Source organism: Dendrobates tinctorius, unplaced genomic scaffold (assembly GCF_039654945.1).
Source record: "Dendrobates tinctorius isolate UK_male_01 unplaced genomic scaffold, ASM3965494v1 ptg000270l, whole genome shotgun sequence".
Taxonomy (NCBI): domain Eukaryota; kingdom Metazoa; phylum Chordata; class Amphibia; order Anura; family Dendrobatidae; genus Dendrobates; species Dendrobates tinctorius.
In genome coordinates, this window is record NW_027361937.1 from 1,204,440 (window position 1) to 1,225,279 (window position 20,840).

Below are 20,840 nucleotides of genomic sequence, written 5' to 3' on the forward strand. Positions count from 1 at the left end.
CTTTCTCTGTCTCTTTCCTGTGCCAGCAGACCCAGATCACTGTGGCCTGCTGCAGCACTTCCTTCCTCCATCCCTCTCTCGGGGATCTTCTCTGTCTCACACTCTGTCCTTCTACATCTTCACTCACTGACTGAATGAATGACTGACTGACTGACTGAATCCTCAACTCTTCCCGCTCTTTTATGTAAACTAAACTCCACCCATCTCCCAGCACACTTCATGTTCCAAGCAGGGAGCCACCAAGGGGTGCTATGCTGCACTCCAAGCAGGGAGCCGCCGAAGGTGCTTTGCTACACTACTTTGTGGTGTGGGGTGCAGGTGTTGGAGTGTGGTCAGGTGTCTCCACCTTACCTGGATGGTGGGGTACCACACCTAAGGAGGAGGTGCAGTACCTCTGTGGCGACTGAACCCTCAGGGGCGCCACAGATCTACAGTGAAGACATCGAGATGTCCTTCGGACTGGAGAAGTGCGGCTGGTTGGTAATAGAGGCAAGGTAGTCAAGACTGATGGAGTGAAATTACCAGCAGGGCACATAGCAGATGTACAGACATGCTACAAGTACCTCGGCATCCCACAGGGATATGGTAACCATGATGAGGAGGCAAGGAAAGCAGCAACATCCAAATACCATCAAAGGATAAGACAGGTCAAGAATAGCCAGCTCAATGAGAAGAATAAAATCGGTGCCATCAATACATATGCCCTGCCAGTTATTAGATATCCTGCTGGCTAAAAGAAGAGATGCATGCTGCTGATGTGACGTAGGACTGCATGGAGGTCTGCACCCTAAGTCTAGCACCCAAAAATTGTATACCAACTGAAAGGAGGGTGGTTGTGGCTTGATAAGCATCCAAGCCACCATCACAAATGAAACAAGGAGTATCCAGGAATACATCAGAAAAATGGCATCAAAAGAGGAGATGCTGAGAGAAAGCCTAACGCAGCAACAACAGATCTGGAAGGAAGAACAGAAACATGAAGTGCCATAGCAAGACAAGCCGCTGCATGGGATGTACCATCGACAGATAATGGAGGTGGCAGACATGGAGAAATCCTAATAGCTGTAGAAAGCTAGACTCTGAGACAGCACTGCAGCACTAATCGTAGTGGCACAAGAGCAAGCACGAAGTACCAGATCCATAGAAGCAGGAATCTACCACATAAGACTAGACACAAGGTGCAGACTATGCAAAGAAACCTTAGAAACAGTCCAACACAGGAGCAGGATGCAAAATGCAAGCAGGAGCAGTGTATACCGAACGCCACAACCAAGTAGCGGGAATTGTATACAGGAACATCTGCACAGTATATGGGCTAAGTTTGCCTAAGTCCAGGTGGGAGACCCCAGAAAAAGTGGTGGAGAATGAAAGGGTTAAAAACCTGTGGGACGTCAAGATCCAGACGGATAAGTAGGTGTTGGCTAACCAATGAGACATTGTGATAGTAGACAAGTATCAGAAGATTGCAACGATAATAGATGTGGCAGTGCTAAGTGACAGCAACATCAGAAAGAAGGAATATGAGAAGCTGGAGAAATACCAGGGCCTCAAAGGAGCTGGAGAAGATGTGGAAGGTGAAGGCAACAGTGATTCCAGTGGTGATGGGAGCACTTGAATCAGTGATCCCTAAGTTGGGAAAATGGCTACAAACAGATCCCAGGAGAAACATTTGAACTCTGTCCAGAAAAGCGCAATGCTGGGAAAAGAATTCTGAAACTCCCAGGCCTCTGGTAGAGGACTCGAGAATGAGGGAGGACAAAAAAAAACACCCCCATTGGGGGGATGAGAAGGGAGTGGGTTTTTTTTGTGTGTTTTGACAAATATTTCATTTGAAAACTGTGTAAATGACAGAGAATTGTTGTATGTAAAAGCTCATGTTAAAATCGCATTGCAATCAGATAGCAGTCGCACTGCATTTGGATGTAAGGGCTTCTTCCCACTTGCGATGAAATCGGACTAATGCAATCCAATAAAAAATCTGAATTCGGACCAATGTTATTCTGATTGTTTGTTCGTCTGCATTTTTTTCCAGCTCTGATTGGCTCACGAGCTGACTGGAAAAAGGTTGCAGCATACTGCGAATGTATTCGGAAATCAGATCGCATCCTGCAATAGAAGTTAATATTTTAACAGATTCATAGAAGAAAAGCCAGTAATTCAGCAGTCGTGTAGTTTAAAATCACTGCAGGAGCCGACAGAATAGAAGAGATGGATTAGATACAGTAAATACAAAGAATAGGTAGAGATGTATGTGACAAATTGGTGCAGTGTGTAGCTTACTGTACATGTATTTAGTTATTAAAAGATTACTTTTTGGGAAAAAATGGCATGAGAAAGTCGCTCGGTGCAGAGGCGAGTTCTTCGGGAGAATTTCACTGCTGTGAACTCGCCTCTGCACCGTGTGACTTTCTCACGGTGCTAGCGGGGATCTCACCGAGATCACTGCAGTTCAGCCCGGCTGGGAACACGGCCTCAGTGAAGTCACCACTAGTAACTGAGGCTCCGCTCCCAGCAGTTCATTCCCCAGTGGTTTTCAGCCTGGACGGTCGCATCTTGGCACCGTCCAGGTTGAAAACCATTTCTCCCCCAGACATTGATTACGGCGTGGGACAGAATGACAGATAGGTGTAGTATATTGTTTTATTATTTTTGGTTTATTACATGAGATCGAGGGTTTCTGTGGAATTAGACGAAGTTGTAAGTATGGTTTACTTGAGATTATTAAAGGAGTCTGTGTCATTTTTGTCAATTAAAGGACTTTATTCTTGGTGTGTGTGTTATTATACAATGTGACTATGGGGTTAGTAATGGGGGTCTCTAATAGACGCCTCTCCATTACTAACCTCGGGGCTTGATGTCACCAGACAATACAAAGGTGACATCAACCCCCCCCAACTATTATCCCATTTGCCACCGCTACAGAGCAAGAGGGAAGAGCGAGGCTAAATGCCAGAATTGGCGCATCTTAGAGATGCGCCTTTTCTGGGGCGGCTGAGAGCTGATGTTTTTAGCCTGTGGAGGGCAGTATCCATTGCCCCTTCCTAGGCTATTAATATAAGCCCGCAGCTGTCTGCATAGCCTTTGTAGGTTATTATAGGGGGACCCCACATCATTTTTGGGGGGAGACCCAAATTTTAATAGTAAAGGCTAAGAATACAGATGTAAGCTGATATTAATAGCCTGGGGAACTCCATGGGTATTACCCCCTTCCCAGGCTATAAACATCGGCCCCCAGCTATCAGCTTTCCCGCTGCTGGTTACTAAAATTGTGCGGGAGAAAAATATTTATTACATGTACAGTAAGCTGCACATACACTGTACTAATTGTATTTGTAACAGACATCTATATATCTACCTATTCTATTTGTATTTAATGTATGTAATCCATCTCTTCTATCCTGTCTGCTCCACATACACTGTTATTTTACCCTATCTGGCTGCCAAATTGCCAACTTTTCGTCTGTCTGTCTGTCTGTGGGTCGGTCGATATGTTTTGAAGAATATTTCCTTTGAAAATATTGTGTAAATGACTTAAAGAATTTCTCTATGTAAAAGCTCATGTTAAAATCGCATTGCAGTCGGATAGCAATCACAGTGCATTCGGATGTAAATCGGATGCTAGGTGTGAAAAATCAGATTATACTCGCGCGACACCCAGCAGGGAGACTCGGACCGATTTTTCATATGTTTGGTGTGACCCCGCCCCCTCACTTTAGCCTCGCTCTTCCCACTTGCCCTGTAGGGTTAGCAAGTGGGAGTTATATTTGTCGGGTTGATGTCATCTTTGTATTGTCAGGTGATATCAAGCCCACAGGTTAGTAATGGAGAGGCATCTATAATACACCTATCCATTAGTAACCCGATAGTGATATTGTATAAAAAACACACACCCAGAATAAAGTCCTTTATTTGAAATAATGACAGACTCTTTTAATGAATCTTAATTAAACTATACTCACCGAACGCCTAATCCATTGACTCCAACCTCTCCTGCAACAAAAATAAAATAACAAACCACAATATTCTTCACCTGTCCGCAGAGAAGATAATCTGTAATGTCCCACGACGATCCTGATCACTTTGAGAGCAGTTAATGATGTGACTGCTCTCAAAGACAGCTGGCGATACACTGACAGGAGGTAATCGCTCCCGTAGTGTATCACTGAGCTGCTGTGAGAAAGTTCTCACGCAGCGGTACCATAAGTAAGAGCACTGTAGCTGATCAGCTGATGAACTACGGTGACCTCTCTCGGCAGCTCAGTGATATACTGACATAAGTTAAATGTTCCTGCAGTGTATCGTCAGTGGCCGGGTAGAGCAGTTACATCTCCCAATGTGACTTTTCAACACGTCAGATCGCCGTGGGACACTCGTGATTACATGGATAGGTGAGTATATGTTGGTTTATTTTACGTTTTTCTAGGTGATGAGGGCATCGGGGATTGGGTGTTAGGGGAGTATAAAGTTTTTTTTATTTTTAATTGAACTTGTATGTAATTTTACTTTTTTTTTTTTAACTGGAAGACTATTTCTCCCATCAGTGGCACCTGTGGTCGCTTTTATCAGTGACAGCAGACGTAACCCGATGGGAGCAGTACTTTCGTTAGCCCTTGCCTGCTGACCTGCGGTAAGCTCTTTTATCGCAGGTCACAGCTGTGGGGTCACGCTGACATCTGACAGCATGATCCTGAAGCTCTCTGACCGATGGTCTTACCGGCTGTAGCGTTACTGCCGATAAGAACGACCGCACCGGTGTTTCCCACAGTCTCACACAGATGACCGCGTGGGAAACGCCATAGGAAGTCTGTAAATACATAAACAAAAACTCAACAAATCCGCAAACATTTTTATACATGCTTTTTTGCTGTTGATTTGATTGACTCAATTGAAGTCAATAGGTGGAAAAACACTGCAGAAACTCATAAAGAATTAAAATGATGCAGAAAAAAACACAAATAGTCGAAGTAAATTTACTGATCATGTGCACAACACTTCAGGATTGTCATTGAATTAGCTTGCATAAGAATTGCATAGCGTTTTTGACCCATTTTCACCTGTAAAAAACGACGCAAAAATGCTTCAAAAACGCACTGTGTGCACAAAGCCTTACAGCTTCGTACTAATGAAGGGGACAGCTTGATATCCCCAGTGCAAGGTAAAGGTCTATGTAATTATACATGTATAGAAATATATATAAGCGCAATTGTTATCAGTATTGATTGTTCTTTGGAGTTCTGGTGTTTTTCATGGCAATATAGTTTAGAATAAAGCAATATTTTAGTCACCAGTACCTGGAAAGAATCCTAACTGGCCACTTTATTAGACTACGGACAGGATTTCTTGTATTTCTGCAGACGGTCACTAATTTCTTGTATTTGTCAGATTCTATGCTGCTGAGCTTGTCTGTGGAATCCAATATCTCCACTCAAAGGATGTCCTCCACAGAGACGTCAAGCCAGAGAATATCTTGAATATCTGAAGCAGGCCCTATTAAGATCAAAGATTTCGGTCTTGCAATTGTCAACATTCATGGAGAACGAACAGCCACTGGATCACAAGGCTACATGGCTCCTGAGGTGAGAAGAACAGAGATTTTCTATTTTTTTTTCATACTACAATTGTATGTCAGCCTGGATCATACACTTAATCCTACAAATGTCCATTACAATAAATGGGACATCTATCTATCTATCTATCAATCAATCTATATATATATATAATCGTCTTATCATGTCTGTCTGTAACCAAAATCGTGGGTCGCTGATTGGTGGCGGCCGCAACCAATCAGCGACAGGCACAGCTGTTTGTAACCGTAAGCTGCGCCTGCCGCTGAATGGTTGCGGCCGCCAGGCCGCGACCAATCGGGTGCAGGCCTTAATCTGTAAAAAAGAGAATTAAAATAAAAAAAGGTTATTCTCACCTTCCGACGGCCTCCTGTCTTCTTTCCACGCGCCTGGCCTCGCGTTCCCAGTAATGCTTTGCGGCTTAGACCGCTGATGATGTCACTCTCGCGAGAGCGAGAAAGAAGACCGACGTCACTCTCGCGAGAGCGAGAAAGAAGACGACGTCATCAGCGGTCTAATAACTTTTTTTTTATTTTTTAATATTATTTTTTTACATGCTAGAGGGCTGCGGCTGTGATTGGTCGCGGCTACAGGGCCGCGTTGCTGATTGGTCGTGGACAGAGAGTGGAAAGGGGGGTTAGGGGACCATGCATACCAGGAAAGGGGGGTGAGGGGATCATGCATACCAGGATTGGGGGGTGAGGGGACCATGCATACCAGGAAAGGGGGGTGAGGGGACCATGCATACCAGGATTGGGGGGTGAGAGGACCATGCATACCAGGAAAGGGGGGTGGTGGTGAGCATACATACCAGGATTGGGGTGTGAGAGGACCATGCATGCCAAGAAAGGGGGGTAAGGGGACCATGCATACCAAGAATGGGGGGTGAGGGGACCATGCATACCAGGATAGGGAGGTGAGGGGACCATGCATACCAGGATAGGGAGGTGAGGGGACCATGCATACCAGGATTGGGGGGTGAGGGGACCATGCATACCCCGAAAGGGGGGTAAGAGGACCATGCATACCAGGATTGGGGGGTGAGGGGACCATGCATACCAGGAAAGGGGGGTGAGGATACCATGCATACCAGGATTGGGGGGTGAGGGGACCATGCATACCAGGAAAGGGGGGGTGACGGTGAGCATACATACCAGGATTGGGGTGTGAGAGGACCATGCATACCAGCAAAGGGGAGTGAGGGGACCATGCATACCAAGAAAGGGGGGTGAGGGGACCATGCATACCAGGATAGGGGGGTGAGGGGACCATGCATACCAGGATTGGGGGGTAAGAGGACCATGCATACCAGGATTGGGGGTGAGGGGACCATGCATACCCCGAATGGGGGGTAAGAGGACCATGCATACCAGGAAAGAGGGGTGAGAGGACCATGCATACCAGGATTGGGGGGTGAGAGGACCATGCATTCCAGGATTGGGGGGTGAGGGGACCATGCATACCCCGAAAGTGGAGTAAGAGGACCATGCATACCAGGAAAGAGAGGCGAGAGGACCATGCATACCAGGATTGGGGGGTGAGAGGACCATGCATTCCAGGATTGGGGGGTCAGGGGACCATGCATACTAGGATAGGGGGTTGAGGGGTAGCATGCATATCAGGATAGGGGGTGAGAGAACCATACATATCAAGATTGGGGGGTGCATTATTGCATTATTATTAAATCTTCAAAAATAAACTGCATACATATTCTAGAATACCCGATGCGTTAGAATCGGGCCACCATCTAGTTCTGACATAAATATCTGACGCATTCACACATCTGGCTTACCATACACATTAGATAGCTATTTTTCTCCACCTCCTCATACACATGCATGCTTGCTCAGCTGAGTGTTCATTCATTCTGAACGAGAGGGGAAAGTATGACTATGCCAAACACAAAGGGATCGGGCGTTGAAATTCAGCCTGAATTTGAAATTCAACATCAAGTGTTTGAGCTGAATTGAGATGGTTCCATACACATCATATGATCTCTCCGAAATCTGTGAGACTGGCCAAAATACGTAATTGTGTTTTGTGCTTTGCCAGCATTACAGACCCAAATAGCTACAATTCAGGCAACAATGGGGTCTGAAGTTCAGAAGAGCAGAATGGTTCCTTTCAGTCTTAGTGGAAGTTATCATAATATTAAAGTTCCGCCACAACCAGAGGAATCATCCACTCTCAGTGTATTGCAAAGTCTTCCAATTTTTATAGCGAAAACTTTGTTACATTGAAGCTATGGAACTTTTTGACCTACTCTTTATCTATTTTCTTCTTCATGTAGATTTTTCCTGGGAAGGTGAGTAACGTCAGAGTAGATTGGTATTCTTTTGGTGTCCTCTTAAAAGAAATGGTTACCGATGAGTGTGCCTACCATCAGACACTCAGCAATAAATCCTCCGGCATCAGGAACATCATTCAACAGGTCAGTAGTCTTACACGTAATTAGTACTATGATTTATACAATGTTACAGTTGTAGAGAAGAGAAAATCTTTTGAAATTTTTATTAACCAGCTTCTTCCAAATTTTTTCAAAAAATTTACAAATTGCAAGTACTCAACATAGATGGGTAAACTTGTGGTAACCGTTTTTCACTGCTGTGCTGTCACACACACAATCTATACAGTCTTTTAATGTTTTATCTCTACTGCTAAGCTACCTCTACTGCTCTAGAAAATATGAAAAGTTGAGAATACTTAGCGCATAAATTGGCTAAATGAAATTTCATAATTTTCATGTTTGCATGCTTTAGCGCTATAGAGTGCTACTTTATTTTGTTAGTTAAGTATGGAGGCGGCTGTTCTTAGTAAGCACCTGTACCTACCTGATTTCTGTTTGGAAGTGACGTCTGTCAGAGATTATGGTGAAACCTGGATGGATGCATCAGAGGTCCTGTGAGCCTTCACTGACTGATGTAATTTTCAACAATACTGTACTGTATATCTGCAATCATTTTAGGTGATTCCCAAGAAGCAAATTGCAAATTATTGAAATTTACCAGGTTTCACAGATTGTCAAAAATTTGATACACATTCAGAGTTAGCATCATGTCGCTTTTCTCTTCTCTGCACAGTAGTCATTATTTTCCTCTTCGCCACGACAGCACCCACTGAGAGAGGGGATCCGCCCCTAGGAACAGGAAACCTACAGAGAGATAAATGGGGCGGTCCCCCTCGCTCCCTCAGTTTGGTTTCCTGTTCCTAGAAGGAACCCGCAGAAGAGGATGCCTGGCCTGGTAGCCGCCCGCCTGCATGATATGAGCAGCAGGGGCCCCAGGCTGGAAGCAGCGTCGGGCGGATCAGAGAATGGCTCCCCCCATGGCTGGTAATGCAGGTGAGACCTCGTTAAGGAGTGCCGAGGCTCACTTTTGTGGGCAGGTCCCCCCTGGAATATGGGGACATACACATTACAGGAGCACGGCACAGGGGATGGTACCCCCCCCCGATGGAGTGAGGCCGGGGAGAAACAGGGGCCCCGGGCTCGCGTGGACGTAGTAGTGCCAGCAGCGCTGAAAGGGAGAATGACATACCGAGACACCGAGCAGAGGAGGAAGCCGGCGCTCCCATGCTGAGGTGTGACCCGGAAGTACAGGAACAGCTTCCGGGGTCAGGTAAGACAGAAGAACGCGGAATCGCGAGAATAGGCGACCGCGCATGCGCACTAGGGGGGAGAGAGAGGAAAAAAAAAGAGGGGGCGAAACCAGGAAGCTGCATAAAAAACACCGGCCAGAACCACACCGGTGAGCCGCTATGTCGTCCACAAACGACCCGGTTTTGCTCCAGTCGAACCAGCCAGGGGAATCCCCACAATGCAGCAGGAAAAGCGGTAGCACGAGAAGGAGCAGCAGCACCAGGAGAAGTGGCAGCTCCAGGAGAGATTCCAGCGGGCACTCTAGGCAGAGCGAGCCCACGGAAAAGAAGCGGAAAGAGAAGAAACTGTCCCACGTCTCGCCTCAGCCTGAGTCGCGAACCCAGCAGCCGGTATTATGCTGACGAGATTCACGGGTGAATGGGTTATAGTCAGGCTCACAGCTGATGGCGTCCCTCTTGTTCATACCCTTTAGGCCAAAAGAACGGAGAAGGCGAAACATAGAGAGTGTGCCTTATGTTCCCAGTCCCTCCCAGACGGCCACCCTAAGAGACTATGTCAGTCTTGTATCGAGCAGACCCTACAGGAGGAATACTCAGGAAAGAAGGAGGATATCCGAGCAATAATTAGAGAGGAGCTACAGGCCTTAGGCAGCTCCAGTAGTCTGGGGGGGCACTCATCTGTCAGAGGAATAGCTTCACCGGCGTCTAGATCGCCGTCAGAGACTGGGGAGCTGGACTCAGATAGATCCCAGGAGTACTTATCCTCAGATGAGGAGGAGCAGATGTGTTTCCCCACAGACAGTGTTAATAATTTGGTGAAGTCTGTCCGAAATACCATGGGGTTACCTGAGACTAAGGACTCCAAAACTCCGCAGGAGATGATGTTTGCGGTTATCTCCCGGAAAAAGATCCGGTCCTTCCCAGTAGTTCCAGAAATAAAGGAGCTGTGAGGAGGGAGTGGGAGAAGCAGGGTCAGAGAACCTTCCTCCCCTTAACTTCAAAATGGAAATACCCGTTTGATGATGAGGAATTGACATCTTGGTCAAGAGCACCCAAAGTAGACATGGCAGTGGCCTCCACTTCTCGCCAATCTTCCCTGCCAGTGGAAGATTCGGGGACGCTAGCTGATTCATTAGATCGTAAGGCAAATACTTTCCTCAAGCGATCTTGGGAGGCATGCGCGGCAGCCTTCAAGCCAGCGATAGCAGCCACATGCACAGCAAGGTCCATGTTAATATGGTTGGATGACATAGAAGGGAAGATTAAAAGCGGAGCATCTAGAGACAAGCTCCTTTCCTCTATTCGCCTGATTAAGGGGGCAGCGGCCTTCCTATCTGACTCCTCAGCTGACTCCGACTATCTGCTAGAGCAGCAGGGCTAACCAATGCGGGCCAGCGGGCCTTATGGTTAAAGGGGTGGAGAGGAGATACGCAGACAAAGACCAAACTTTGCACTATACCCTGCCAGTAAGTACCTGTTTGGCACAGAACTGGACGAGATCCTAACCAAGGCGGGTGAGAGGAAGAAAAGTTTCCCTAACCCGTATGTTCCCTTCAACAGGAGAGCCTTCAGGAAGCCTCCGTTTGGGGAAAAAGAAAGATTTCAAACCCCAGGACCGCTGGGGCAATAAGGATCCCAAGCAGAGGGGCAACCTATTTGGGAAACGTCCCTTCAGACCAGGGGACAGATTCCGACAGCACCAACTCACCGGTAGGTGGCAGGCTACTAAAATTCAGCCACCAATGGGAGAAGATTACATCCAACCCCTGGGCCATTAATATCGTTTCATCAGGCCTAAAACTAGAATTTGTTCGGTACCCACCGAACTCCTTCCTATTGACTTCTATGAAGTCCCAGACACAACAGGAAGCATAGGAAATGGAGATTACAGCGCTGTTATCTAAGCGCGTCCTGATAGAGGTTCCAAGTGACGAAAGGGGGATGGGGTTCTATTCTCCCCTATTTCTAGTCCCTAAGCCAGATGGTTCCTTTAGGACAATAATAAATTTGAAAAAGCTTAATGAGTTTTTGAGGCTGAGGCCTTTTAAAATGGAGTAAATACGTTCAGCAATAAAACTCTTGTTCCCCAGGTGCTATATGGCAGTCTTGGACCTAAAAGATGCCTATTACAATCCCCCATATACCGAGGGCACCAGAAATTCCTACGAGTAGCACTCTGGTTCAGAGGCCGGATTCGACATTTCCAATTTACGGTGATGCCATTCGGACTATCTATGGCCCCTCGCGTGTTTACCAAGTTAATGCTGGAGGTGATGTCATATATGAGGCTGAATGACACCCTAGTTGTCCCCTACTTGGACGACCTGCTCATAGTGGGGAATTCTGTTTCCCAATGTGAGAATAGAATAGTTGACATTGTCTCATCCCTGCAGACACTAGGCTGGCAGATCAACTGGGGAAAGTCCAGGCTGCAACCGGTAACCCATCAGACGTTCCTGGGCCTTCAAATAGACTCCGTAAGTCAGAAATGCTTTCTACCAGAAACAAAGGCACAGGCCATAGTTAACAAGATACGGAGGGTCACTGAGAAACCCACAATATCATTAAGACGGTATGTCCTTGTTGGGGTCCCTAATATCATGCATTCCGGCAGTTCAATGGGCCCAATTCCACTCCAGAAAATTGCAGTGGGCCATTTTACAAGAAACAGGCTGCAGGGACGGTTGGAAGGGAGAATGTCCCTATCACCCAAAGTGATTAACTCCTTGGAGTGGTGGTTGGACCCTAGCAATCTCTTAAAGGGAGTTCAATGGTGGATTATTCCCTCTAAAGTAGTCACGACGGACGCTAGCCCCTCAGGGTGGGGGGCCCACCTAGAGGAGGAGATGCTGCAGGGTCAATGGTTGGGGCATGAAGCAGAAAGCTCCTCTAGTATAAAGGAACTAACAGCAATATATTATGCTATATCTGAATTTCTCCCGCAGCTAAAAGGAACCCACGTGAAAATCCAATCGGACAATACCACCGCAGTAGCATACATAAACCGGCAAGGAGGCACGCGATCAGGACCGTTGATGTCTATCACGGAAAGAATCTTACAGATGGCCGAAGTGCATCTCCACTCCTTATCTGCACTCCACATCAGAGGAGTGGACAATTCCCGGGCGGACTTCCTCAGCTGCCAAACCTTATATCTAGGCGAGTGGATCCTCAGCCGGCACATCTTGGAGATGATAGCGGCAAGATGGGGCAGACCGGAAATAGATCTGTTCGCGACAAGAGCCAACAGGCACGTAAAAAGGTTCGCTTCTCTATACAGAGCGGACAATCCAGACATGCTCGATGCCCTACAAGCGTCCTGGACATTCCTACAGGCCTACGCTTTCCCTCCAATGGTACTGTTACCAACAGTGGTCAGAAAGATAAGACAAGAAGGCGCGAGGGTCATCTTGATAGCCCCGTTTTGGCCCAAGAGGCCGTGGTTCTCATGGCTGAGAGCCATGTCAATAACCGACCCATGGATTCTGCCACTACATCAGGACCTTCTCTCACAGGGGCCCTGTTACCATCCACGGGTCAAAGCCCTGCACCTAGCGGCTTGGAATTTGAGAATGAGCTATTGAAACAGAGGGTTCTCAAAAAATTTGATTGACACCCTTCTACAAAGTAGGAAGGAATCCACAAGGAGGATTTACGCTAAGGTGTGGAGAAAATTCTTGGCCTTCCACCCAGCAAGACTTTCCGGTGAAATACCCATTACTGCCATTCTAGAATTCCTTCAGAAGGGCCGAGAATTGAGTTTCTTAGTTAATACGCTAAAGGTCCATGTGTCGGCCCTAGGAGCCTTATTTAACTACAATGTGGCAAGTAACAAGTGGGTGGCCCGGTCCATTGCAGCTTGTCAGCGATCAGATCCAGTTCACATACCTCAGTTACCAACATGGAACCTTAGCCTCGTCTTGGATGCCTTCACTCAGGCCCCGTTCGAGCCCATGCATTTGGCATCAATGAAATGCCTTTCATTAAAAACTGCTCTGCTATTAGCCTTAGTCTCGGCAAGAAGAGTAAGTGATCTCCAGGCCCTATCGGTAGATCCCCCATTCCTGTCGGTAACCCAAGACAGACTAGTGTTGAAGACGGACCTGTCTTATCTCCCCAAACGGGCTACTAAGTTTCATAGATCTCAGGAGATCTGCCTACCCTCCTTCTACGAGAACCCTGTAACACTGGAGTGAGTTAGATATCACACCTTGGACGTAAAAAGAGCTGTGCTAGCCTACCTAGATGGGACCAGTCCCTGGAGGCAGAGTAGGTCTCTTTTTGCCTCCTTCCAGGGTAGCAAGAAGGGAGCTAGAGTTACAAGAGGCACGCTGTTCAGGTGGATCAGAGATGTGATCACAATGGCATATTCGGCAAAAGGAGAGGACCCGCCACAGGGCATTAAGGCGCACTCTACTCGAGCCATATCATCCTCCTGGGCCGAGAGGGCGAACATCCCAATTGAACAAATATCTAAGGCTGCAACCTGGTCTTCTCCATCTACCTTCTGTAGTCACTAGAGACTAGATGTGTCCTCTTCCGAGGACTTGGCTTTTGGTAGATCTGTCCTTAACACGGTGTGCCCTCCCAGGTGATTATCTCTGAAAATCTCTCAGTGGGTGCTGTCGTGGCGAAGAGGAAAAACCTGATTACTTACCGGTAATACTCTTGTTGAGTCCACGACAGCACCCGCTCACTTCCCTCCCTTAAAATTTCACAAGTGGTTCTCTCTGGTGGTGGAGATTAGAATTAGGGATTAGTATGTAGATAGGTATAGCAAATGTACAAATATTCTGTATATAAGGATGGATGACCTGTCTAAGCAAATTGACTAAAACATGTTTGGCGGTTCCTCAGTTGTTCTCTGTAATTCAAACTGAGGGAGCGAGGGGGACCGCACCATTTATCTCTCTGTAGGTTTCCTGTTCCTAGGGGCGGATCCCCTCTCTCAGTGGGTGCTGTCGTGGACTCTACAAAAGAGTATTACCGGTAAGTAATCCGGTTTTTCTCTACTGCTTACATTCATGGATTTTGGCTTTTTCTTTTTTGGCTCCTTACAGAAAGATCCTGCCAGTCGCTTAGGAGCCGACAGTAACATCAGAAAGTACAGGTTTTTTCAGCGTATCATCTGGGTCTCTGTGGAAGCCCTGAAACTGACTCCAGCACACGTCCCTGTAGTAAGTATACAAGCAAATATGATGTCTTCGTATCACAAGCTGTGCCTTTTCTTTTACTAGTTTTTAATCAAAGCAACTTGTTTTAAATAGAGACTGATAAAAAGACCTGAGTAGTCTCGAAAGCTTGCAATGTATTACCATCTTTTCAGTTAGCCATTAAAAGGTATCAACTACTGAGGACTCTCAATCCTGAATATTTTTGATAAAAAGTAGTAATTTTAGAATTCCTTTTTCCTTTTTATAGCCATCTGAGCCTCCCCGTCATCCTAAACCATTCCATCCGGACAAACTAGCAGATGTCAGAGCACTTACATCAACAAAGGACCAGACTGTGTTAGAGGTATTTTTATTTGTCAACTTGGAAACCTTTGACCAGACACCAGCTCTATAGTCATCAGAGCGAGCTGTCCACGTGAGCTTCCAAAAGACTGAAGACTGGACATCACTTGAACAAACACTGCAAGAATGATGGTGACCATGGAGACTTTGAGGGACCCCAATGAAGACACCGAGAATGACGTAGCCAGTAGACCCATCTATGAGCTGGTGGGAAGTATAAGCGCCATAATATATGCGCATTATTGCAATCACAGGCATGTGCCAAACATTTTACACTGACTAGTAATAGGATTTCCTCCTGCTCGTTGCAGCTCTGATTTTGGTGCTGTTTTGGGCAATGATGAAATGCCAAGGTGCGTGATGGCCATCAATTAAGGGGTGGAGGAGGACGGATTTTTTTTTTTTCTTTAATACCATCTTACTCATACCTATAATAAATTTACCATTATCGGCAGTGGATTTCCTCATACTTGTGATAATGCTATCAGAGGACTGGGGAAAAAAGGTGAGTGTTGGCCAGCTATTAAGAGGTGGAAGAGACCATATATATATTTTTTTTTTTTTCAAACATTGCTACTAACATCTTAGCGTATTCTCTTAAATTATTAATCATTACATTTCCTCACATTTATGGCACTGCTTTGATAGCACAGAAATCCACAGCACGTCAGATCAGCGATTATCAATGGTCCCACTCCCATGAATCTTTTTCAAACAATAAGGCTGAGTGCACACGTGGCTTTTTTTTGCGTTTCCGCGGCGGTTTTAACCACGCAATTTTGCCGCAAAAACGCGAAAAATAAGCATCCCATGCATTCCTATGGGATTCCGCAATGCTGTGCTAATGCTGCGGTTTTTACCGTGGCAGAATCGCTTCGCGGTAAAAAACGCAGCATGCTCATTAATTTCGCAGAATCGCGGCGATCCCGCACCCATAGGAATGCATTGTTCTGCTTACTTTCCGCAAGTGGCTGTGCACACCATGCGAAAAGTAAGCAGAACATTTGCGGATGGTACCCATGGTCCGGAGGAGCGGAGACTGTCCTCTGGGCTTTGGGTACCATATCCCTGTAAAAAATAGAATTTAAAATAAAAAATATTGTTATTCTCACCTTCCGACGTCCCGCGCAGCCTTCCCGCCTCTCTCCATGCGCCCGATCCAGTAAGCCTTTGCGAGCGATGACGTCCGTTCTCGCTAGATCGCGAAGTCTCGCGGTCATTCGTGTGACGTCATCGCGAATGACCGCGAGACGTCGCGATCCCTCGAGAACAGACGTTATCGCGGTAATTGTCACAAAGGATTACTGGGACCGGGAGCGTGGAGAGAGGCGGGAAGGCTGTGCGGGACGTCGGAAGGTGAGAATAACAATAGTTTTTTTTTATTATTATTTTTTACATTCTATCGTTTAGTATTGATGCCACATAGGCGGCCTCAATAGTAAAGAGTTGGTCACACTTGTCAAACACTATGTTTGACGAGTGTGACCAACCTGTCGGTCAGTTCTCCAAGCGATGCTCCAGATCGCTTGGAAAACGCTAGCAATTCTGCAAGCTAATTACGCTTGCAAAATGCTAGTTTTTCCACGGGAAAATCGCGGGAATTTAAAATGCGATTTTTCCCGCGGAATGGAATTCCGGAATTCTCGCGGTAGTTTCCGCAAGAGTTCCGCTACGTGTAAACCCAGCCTCAGTGATAGTTAACAGAAAAGTCCAAAAAGAATCAGTAATGTCACAACCTCGGTTAACCCATTAAGGGCCAAGCCACTTTGTAGGTTAATGACCAGGCATTAATTTTGAAATCGGACCACTGTCAATTTATGTGGCTATAACTTTGGAACGATTCAACGGATCCCGCTGATTCTGAGGTTATTTTTTCGTGACATATTGTACTTCATGTTAGTGGTAAAACTTCTTCAATATGACTTGTGTTTATTTATGAAAATAATGGAAATTTGTCAAATTTTGAAAATTTTGCAATTTCCAAACTTTTAATTTTTGTACCCTTAAATCAGAGTGATGTCACACAAAATAGTTAATAAATAACATTTCCCACATGTCAACTTTACATCAGCACAATTTTGGAAACATAATTTTTTTTGTTAGGAAGTTATAAAGGTTAAAAGTTTACCTAATTTTTCCAACAAAATCTACAAAACCATTTTTTTACGGACCACCTCACATTTGAAGTGAGTTTGGGGGGTCAATATAACAGAAAATACCTAAAAGTGACAACGTTCTAAAAACTGCACCCCTCAAGGTGTTCAAAACCACATGCAAGAAATTTATTAACCCTTTAGATACTTCACAAGAATTGAATCAATGTGTAAGGAAAAAAATGAACATTTCATTTTTTTCCCAATATTTTTTCTTCGGACACAATTTTTTTTTTATTTTGTCAAGGGTATCAGAAGAAAATGAACCACAATATTTGTTGTGCAATTTCTCATGAGTACACCGATACCCCATGTGTGGTGGAAGACCAATCTTTAGGTGCACGGCAGTGCTCAGAAGGGAAGAAGCATCATTTGAGATTTTGAATGTCAAATTGGCTGGAATCGAGAGCGGACGCCATGTCACGTTTGGAGAGCCCCTGATGTGCCTAAACAGTGGAAACCCCCACAAGTGACCCCATTTTGGAAGCTAGCCCCCCCATGGAACATATCTAGATGTGTGGGGTGAGAGCTCTGAACACCCAAGGGCTTCACAGAAGTTTATAACATAGAGCCATAAAATTAAAAAATCAAGTTTTCTTTCCCCCATCACGGCACCATGGAGAGAGGGTATCTGCCCCACGGGGACAGGAAGATACAGATAAAAGGCGGCGCCTCTCTCCCGCATCAGTTGGTTTCCTGTCCCCATAGGGAACCTACAGACTTACCATCATCGATGGATGCTGGGGTCGACCAGTCCAGAGGCTCACAGCGGGGATTCCATGTCCCAGCTGGGGTGGTGACCCGAGGTGCCACCGCTGGGATCAGTGGGCCTCCAGGGTGTGCGGGGGAGAGAGGCGGCAGAAACTGTTCCAGAAGACCGCCTCTCCCAGGAGGGTGAGGGCGCCCTCCCTCGGGACAGGCGATGCCCTGAGACAGCATCTGGGACCAGGTAGTGGGTGGCTGCGCCAGAGATCCCCGCCTGCGCTGGCAGCGGCAGTGCGCACGCACGGGGCAGGGTGCCGCCAGATGACGTCGGGCCTGGGTGCAATGCATCTCTGGGATATGTGTGCAGTTTCAGGGCGCCGCCAAATGATGTCAGGCCACGGCGCAAAGCATCTCTGGGAGCCGGAGTGTCCCGGGAAGGGAGAGGCAAAGACGTCGCGTGCCCGAAAAAGGAAAAAGAAATGAACACTTCCCCACGTGGCAGTGGCCAGAAGGAAAGCGATGATACTTAGATGCGTAGACAGGAATAACGCTGCATTTCTTGGAAGCAGGAGTACCGAGCCTCCAGATGAGCAACCGCTGCTGGACATGTCTCAACAGCACCGTAAGAAGGATTCTAAGAGGAACCAGTCACAGCGACGCAGCAGCTGCTCAGGGTCCCAGCGCAGCAAGGAGTCCAGTGGGGCAGTGGTCCCAAAAGACAAGCCTCTTGCAGATCCGGTGCCCACTTCAAACTTGGTATCCTTCTTCGGCCTGGTGGGTAAGTGAGCTATGTGAATGTATATACTGTAGCTAGGGCCTGTCCTCCTCTTATTGGGGAAGAAGTGTACGCAAAAGGCATATCACAAGATTTGCCCACTTTGTAAAGAGGAGCTTCCCACGGCGTGGGGGAAAAGGCTCTGCCAAGCCTGCATTGAGCATACGATATGCAAGGACTCCCCAAGCTTCACCTCTGCCCTTAGGGCCCTAATCAAACATCAAGTAGAACACCTTCAAATCCTTTCAGGAAGAAAGCAAAAAGCATCGGAAGGCTAAAAGCAGGGACCCCAAGTCAGACCACAGCGATAGGGAGAGCGAATCTTTTTCATCAGGCACAGACAGCCCGTCATCCGACTCCTCGTCTTCTGCGGAGGGGGGGTCGCAGCTGTCTCCCTATAGAGAAAACAGATAACTTAATAAAAGCAATTAGAACCACTATGGGACTGGTAGACACCAGTCCCAAAAGAACCATTCAGGATGCCATGTTCAGTGGGCAAGAGCAGAAGAAATCATTCCCTATGAACAATAAAATTCAGGCTCTAATACAGAGGGAGTGGAAAAGGCCTGGAAAAAAAGGGCCTCCTAGCTCCCAAAAGAAAATATCCCTTCGAAGATCCAAACTGTTCATTTTGGGAGAAGGCGGCAAAGGTGGACGTAGCGATAGCAAAAGCCTCAAAAAAATTCTCTGCCGTTTGAGGACATTGAAGGATCCCATGGACATGGATACATTCCTGAAGAGTTCCTGGGAGGCTTCCGATGGAGGACTGAAACCTGCTATAGCTGCCACTTGTACAGCTAGAGTCCTGGTGGTGTGGTTAGATCAGTTGGAGGACCAACTGAAGAACAAAGCCCCAAGAGACGCAATTCTAGACTCCGTCCCAATTGATGAGAGGGGCGGCGGCTTTTCTGGTGGATGCATCCGCGGATTCGATCCGACTGACAGCCAGGGCAGCCTCATTCTCGAACGCAGCGAGGAGAGCACTGTGGCTCAAATGCTGGACGGGGGACCTGCAGACCAAATCCAAAGTTTGCTCCATTCACTGTGAAGGAGAGTTCCTTTTCGGTCCTACACTGGACGATATCCTTGACAAAGCAGGGGATGAAAAGAAGTCTTTTCCCAACCCATCTAATTTCTCATTCAAACTGTTTTGGAGCAGGAAATTTATCTAGAGAAAGCCACCTAGAAGATCCCAGTATAAGTGGGAGGACAGGAGAGGAAAAGGGAAAGGGTTCATGTTCGGGAAACCAGCAGACAAAAAACAACCCTAATGAAGGCGTCTCCCAGGTGAGAGGAAGATTGGGCCTCTTCTTCCAAACCTGGGAAAAAATATCAAACAGTTCCTGGATCTTAAGCGTCATAAAATCAGGCCTCAAATTAAATTACCACATCTCACCCAAACCCTCTTTCATACTGACCCCACAGAGGCAGTCAGCGGAAGAGCAAGCTGCGGTACAACAGGAGATTCAGACCCTGCTGGAGAAATCTGTGTTACAGGAGGTTCCTCACCAAGAAAAAGGAGAAGGCTTCTATTCCCCTATCTTCCTGAGGAAGAAGCCAGATGCCACTTTCAGGACAATAGTGAACCTGAAAAAGTTAAACAAGTGCCTGATGATTCATCCACTAAAAATGGAAACAATAAAATCTGTAGTAAAAATGCTGTTTCCATCCTGTTACATGACTGTACTCGACTTAAAAGATGCGTACTACCACGTCCCCATACACACGGACTACCGCCGATTTCTTAGGATAGCAGTCACTATGGGGGGAGAAATAAAGCACTATCAATTCAAAGCTCCTGCATTCGGGCTGACCATCACCCCGAGTTTTCACAAAAATTATAGCACATGTCAGGCACATTTGAGAGAGCAGGACGTCCTAATAGTTCCATACTTGGACGACTTCCTAGTGATAGGCAACTCCCCTTCTCACTGCAGAGACCAGTTGAACAGTATTATGGAATCACTGACCAGCCTAGTTTGGCTACTAAATCTGCCAAAATCTCGGATGGTTCTGAACAAAGTACAAGAGTATTTGGGCATAATCATAGATTCCCTCAGGCAAGAGTGTCATTTCCCGGAAGGGAAAATGCTACACATAAAACAGATAGCAGCAGGGGTAAGAATACACACAGTAATAACCCTGAGGAAGGCCATGTCCCTGCTTGGCTCAATGACGTCCTGTATGCCAGCTGTTCAGTGGGCCCAGGCTCATACAAGGGATCTCTAGCGGCAGAAATTTCTCTACACGGAAATTTAGAAGGGCGGTTAGACATCTCACCCGAAACAGCTCGCTCACTGCAGTGGTGGACAAAGCCATCCAACCTATCCCAGAGGGTCCCTTGGGTGTTACTGGTCTCTCAGAATCCTTACCACAGATGCAAGCCCCAGGGGGGGTGGGGGGGCTCACTTGGACAACCAGCTAGCACAAGGGGTCTGGACAGGGGACGAAAATGCAGCCTCCTCGAACATGAAGGAACATGTTAGCGGTAAAGCTCGGCCTCCTGTACTTTCTGGACTCATTCAGGACC

General features: G+C 46.7%; 1 protein-coding gene across 1 annotated transcript in view; it reads left to right on the plus strand.

Annotated features, from left to right (window-relative positions):
- The window catches only part of LOC141069671 (protein kinase C delta type-like), a 32,755-nt gene extending 16,945 nt beyond the window's left edge, over positions 1-15,810 (plus strand). Inside the window, exons 2-5 of the mRNA XM_073559449.1 lie at positions 5,383-5,576; positions 7,855-7,995; positions 14,222-14,338; positions 14,583-15,810. Coding sequence (XP_073415550.1) covers positions 5,565-5,576; positions 7,855-7,995; positions 14,222-14,338; positions 14,583-14,729 — 417 coding nt within the window. The 5' untranslated portion in view covers positions 5,383-5,564 and the 3' untranslated portion in view covers positions 14,730-15,810. The remainder of the gene's footprint in view (positions 1-5,382; positions 5,577-7,854; positions 7,996-14,221; positions 14,339-14,582) is intronic.
- Positions 15,811-20,840: the final 5,030 nt, after the last annotated feature.